Raw genomic sequence first — 4,900 nt, 5'->3', positions numbered from 1 at the left:
TATTTCTCTTAAGAAGAAACAAAGAGGCATTGCTAGAATCAGCAATCCAGTCTTCCATCATTGGAATGTGCTTTAACCCATTCATAGACTTCTTCGTTTGTCTTAAATGTTAAATCACTCCGAAATGATTGTCTCCATCCCAGATTTACAGATGGGTGAACTGAAGCCCAGCATCAGTCTGAGGTACGGGATGATAGAGCAGTCCAGTGCAACAAGTGCTGGTGGAAATGCAACGCTGGTTGCTTTTTGAGGTCTCTCACCAGCTTCTGAGGAGGCATTATTTCGTCTTTACTCCCTCTCCAGGACAGGTGAGGTTAGAACGGCAGAAAAGTTATTTCCGTTTTAAGCAGTCTGCCTCCTCTGTGACTGGCATTGTGTTGGTTCTCAGGTTTAAATCTGTGCTCAATTTGCTGCCATTATATGTTGATCTCCACCTGAGCAACAGGATCTTCCTGAAATACTTCATGGTGTTATTTTTTACAGTTAGAAAACACATGGTGTTGGTCATGCTGTTACTTACAGCAAAGCATCCAACTATGTAAAAAGCAGTGAGGTGATGCTTCTTTTTCACCAAGATAGTGAGGAAAAAGTCATGGGCAATTCTGAAGCCATAGAATGGTGCCCAGCAGAGAACACAGGCAGTCAGGATGCAAATCAGTACCATAACAGTTTTCCTTCTGCATCGAAGCCTCTTTCTGATCTGTTCTGTCTGAAATCCCGTTACGGTTTTAAGCCAAAGCTCCCGTAAGATCCTGGCATAACACAAGGTCATCGTAATCACTGGTGCAACAAATTGAATGTCAAAGATGAAGAGAAAGCACGATTTGTAGTACATCTGCTGGTCAGCTGGCCAAATTTGACCAGAGAAAAATTTCTCCTCATTTTTCACTATAAATAACACTGTTTTAGTAGCAAAGGATGCTGATGGGATAGCTACAAGGATGGAGACAATCCAGACCAAGGCAATCAGGAAGGTCGCTGCTTGATAATTCATGTTTGGTTTCAGTGGGTGGACAATGGCCAGATACCTGGAACCGACAAATACTTTCAAAGTGAAGTCTGCAAACACTGTCAGAACAGACTTCAAAGTCAAAGAATTAGGCAGAAGGAAATTGCTGCCATTCTTAAGGAGAGAGCCTGACAAATTTGCCTGCGAGGAGATGAGAGTTAAGAGAATTTTCCACAGTAGCAGTCGTGAGCTGATTTCCTAAATCTAGGCAGAAACTCTGGAGCAGGTGGCTGAAGGATTTGTTCGGACAGCAGGTACTTGGCAGTCTGAAAATCTGAGTGCACGCTAGGGTGTCTGAGGCTGGCTTTAAGACCTCTGTCTTAAACTCCCACCTGTTAACAAGACAAAACCGAGAAAGTTGCCATTTTATATCACTAACTTTTCCTTGTTAACACATGTCTGGGAGTTGCAGGAAGATGGGGATTGGAGAAAGAGAGTGAGTATTACTAGTACTGACAAATACGTTTGCAGGACCTAGCGCAATATGCAAGTGATGTTGTATCCCAGACGTGCTGCAAATAGCATCTGGAAGTTCTTTGCTGGACGGCACACGTTCAAGTGAGAGTTTGAAACAAGCAGTAATACACACTTAGTCGGGTGCAGGTAAAAAGACAAACATGTAGAAACAGACAAATGTCTTCCCTAGGCAGAGAACTAGGTCAATATGCTTTTTTTTTGCCAAGAGGTCCAACATACCTCATGGTGTTTCTCTTATTTTCATGGTTATTCCACAGGGTGCAAAGAGCTGAAGCTGATGCTAATGAATGGCTAGAGGGGAGCGTGTTTTCAAGCCACCAGCAAAGGACCTTGTATCCATGTTCTGCCCATGGGAATTTTTGTTTCGTTTGCTGGAGGTGACTGTTGCTATTTGATCTTAACTACACTGTGTTAAGTAATATGCCAAACCATGCAAACTTGCATTAGGTACTTGCACTCCTTACGACTGTAAAGCCACAAGGTGCGCTGCAGTGCTCAGAAGCTTAACCCTGAGTCCTCAGCTGCTGTTCAAAAGTTATTTTGTTAGACCCGTGAAGGATTCGTTTCATAGGAGCTGATTGTCCTTTCCCCCACACCAGGCAAAACATCTGTGAACTTCCCCAGAGTCTTCTCATAGACTTCTGTTGATGTCAGTAACAGCTGAATGAGCCAAGCACAAGCTGGATCTCTACAACCATCAGCAGAGTTAACTGCTCCTGAGCTGGCTTTTGGATCAAGTACCAAAAACTACGCAACATTAGGCTAGAGCGTAAAATGGCACACAAAAGCAACTGTGGGAAAAAAGGTGGGGTGAGAACCATGCAGTGTGTATATGCAGAGGGTATACAGAGATGTATCTTGTGTTTGTACACAAAGGATGACGTTGTGATGGCCTTCCTGTGAAGAGTCTGCTCTGCGGGTCTCTGGCTTTCTGTGAGTCAGTCATGAAGCTGGTCCTCAGTGCCCAGGTCCATCAGAGTCTACGGTGCATGAGAGGTTGAAGAGAACAGGAGTCATGAGAAAGAATACAGTTAAATTACGTTGTTCAAATTCCTGGAGTGAGAGGCACTCATGGGAATATCTCAGAACTGCAGCATGAAGCAGGTAGCGCAGCAGACGGATGTTGTTATGTTCTGCCTGCCCCATTATGAAGGCTGTAGGAAAATCTCTGCTAAACTGGGTTGATGTAGCATTATATAATTTTCTGGACAGTGCCCTAAATGACCTGCGGGTCTTTCCTGGCTTGCCACTGTGGCATCCTCAGAGCGGCACATAAAGAGAGAGGAGAGTACGAGAGGAAAGTATTTTAATGGAGAGAAGCTTGCTGACCACATTTGCTGAGCTTCCACTTGCGGGTTGGAGCATCCAGTTTAAGAGCTCAGTACTGTCAAATGGTTAATTTAAGGATTGCTGGCTTTTTTCAGTACAGCATGACAGAGAGTAAGAACTCTATTTTGCAGGCTAGACACAAGTCTTATCTGTTACTTTCTTTTACACCAAAACAAAAGCTAGGAAAAATAACTTAGAGGGAGAAAGAAATATCCTGTAAGGCAATAACCCTGTTGGAAACTCACCTGCCAAATTCTGTGCCCCCAGTCGACTATTTCCCTTGCCGAAGAGTGTTTACTTCAGCATTTATAGGAAAGGTTAGACTCTGAAAAGCTGTGCAGGCCACTAGTGAAGGTTCCTTAGAGATGTATGGTCTGGATCAGCACTATACAGTGATGATAAACACCCTCATCTCAGGATATTTCCAGTTTGTCTCTCTCTTTCTCCTTTTCCCCTTATTTCATAAATCCTCTCCTCCACTTGAATCAAGCATATTTTTATAAGAAAAAAATGTAATAAACATTAAATGTTAATCAAGATTCTTCTCACCTGAAAAGTTCAGTCAAGAAATTTCCACTGAGTTTTCTCTGGGGTGATGTCATGACCTCTGGTGATTAGATTTTTATGACACAAGGTCTGTGTAGTACCTGTCTTGACAGCAGATCCTACACAACAGCTGGGCATGGTAAAAACCTAGAAATCTGCACATCTGAGCCAGAAGCTCTGGCCATCTCCTTGCACAGCGATAGCACCCCACTTACCTCTGAACAGCTAGAGCCAGCAGAGCTTTGCTGGAAACATAGAGGGAGACGAGACGGCCCGTAGGTACCTGACTGATGCACAGAGGACGTGGCTGTGCTCCCAGGACAGCTGCCGCACCACCTAGCAGTCCATCTCGAAGGGGCAGGACACGATGGCCACAATGAAGTCTGAGATGGTCAGGTTGGCGATCAGCAGGTTGGTGAGGTTTCGCAGCTTCTTGTAGCGGGTGAGAGCAGCAATCAAGATGAAGTTGCTAATGCCACAGACCCGCACAATGCCAACCAGAGCCACCCCGGTCACAATCTTGGCTGCAAAGAAGGTGCGGGTTTTGGTCATGCCTAGTGGCAGGTCGTAATCGCTGTGACTGAAATTTAAAGGGAAGGAGAAGTTTTGCGAGGAGGTTAAATTCCCGTCGTGAAGATTGTAGACTGCAGCAAAGCTGAGAAGATTGACAGTAGCATTTGGGTTATGTTCAGCTTGCTCAGTGGCCACGTCTGTCTTCTTTTGACACACGTAGCTTGGCTGGTCCTTGGATTCCTGTTAGAATTACCCAGGGTGGTAGGACACAACAGTGGCAGGTGAGAGACCTCATCCAAAGACTCCTTCTGAGCAGTGAGTCACCTGTCTTTGTCTCCATGAGGTTATAGAGCAATAGCCTCATTTGTCTTCTTCTATGGGAGCAAAAAGGAAAATGTTTCCTGAGAGAAAATTGCAGCAAAAGTGCCGTGCTTGAGGGAAAGCAGTAGCCACCTTATTGCCCCACAGAGTCGCCCACAAACTTGGTGAGAGCAAAAGGGTTTTTTTTCCTTCTCAGTGATGCTGCTCCACATTCTGTCATGGGCTGGTTCGTGCTGTGCCTGCTGCATCATAGAACCACAGAATGGTTTAAGTTAGAAAAGACCTTTAAAAATCATGTAGTTCACCTCCCTGGCCGCAGGCAGAGGCATCTTCCACCAGACCAGGTTGCTCAAAGCCCCATCCCACCTGGCCTTGAACTTAAGAGTGGTGAGGCATCCACAGCTTTTCTGGGCAACCCTGTCCAGTCTAACTCAAGCCTCTTTCAGTTGCCCCTTGTCCTGTCACTGCAGGCCTTGGTAAAAAGTCTCTCTCATCTATTCACAGGATGTAATAAGGCCTTCTCTGCCCCGGGCTGGACAACCCCAGCTCTCTCAGCCTTTCCCCGACAGGAGAGGTGTTTGTGGCTCTCCTCGGGCGCCGGTCTATCTTGCGCTGGTGTCCCGGAGCTGGAGGCAGTGCTCCAGGTGGGGCGGAGCGGCGGGGGAGCATCTCCTCCCCGGACCCGCTGGCTGCGCTGCCTCCCGC

The 4,900-nt window shown here is 46.1% G+C and overlaps 1 protein-coding gene across 1 annotated transcript; it reads right to left on the bottom strand.

The window, feature by feature from the left end:
- Positions 1 to 331: 331 nt before the first annotated feature.
- On the bottom strand, positions 332 to 4,114 carry LOC104495441 (prokineticin receptor 2-like; the record flags this gene model as incomplete). The annotated part of the gene is given in 3 exon segments (XM_010138409.1): positions 332 to 1,028; positions 3,577 to 3,629; positions 3,632 to 4,114. Coding segments are annotated over 3 exon segments (1,233 nt in total), but the record flags the coding sequence as incomplete, so codon positions are not given.
- Positions 4,115 to 4,900: the final 786 nt, after the last annotated feature.

The sequence above is a fragment of the Buceros rhinoceros genome, unplaced genomic scaffold, assembly GCF_000710305.1.
Source record: "Buceros rhinoceros silvestris isolate BGI_N320 unplaced genomic scaffold, ASM71030v1 scaffold10496, whole genome shotgun sequence".
In the NCBI taxonomy this organism is placed as follows: domain Eukaryota; kingdom Metazoa; phylum Chordata; class Aves; order Bucerotiformes; family Bucerotidae; genus Buceros; species Buceros rhinoceros.
The sequence above is the reverse complement of the archived record's forward strand: the minus strand, read 5'-3'. Positions and strand labels throughout refer to the sequence as shown.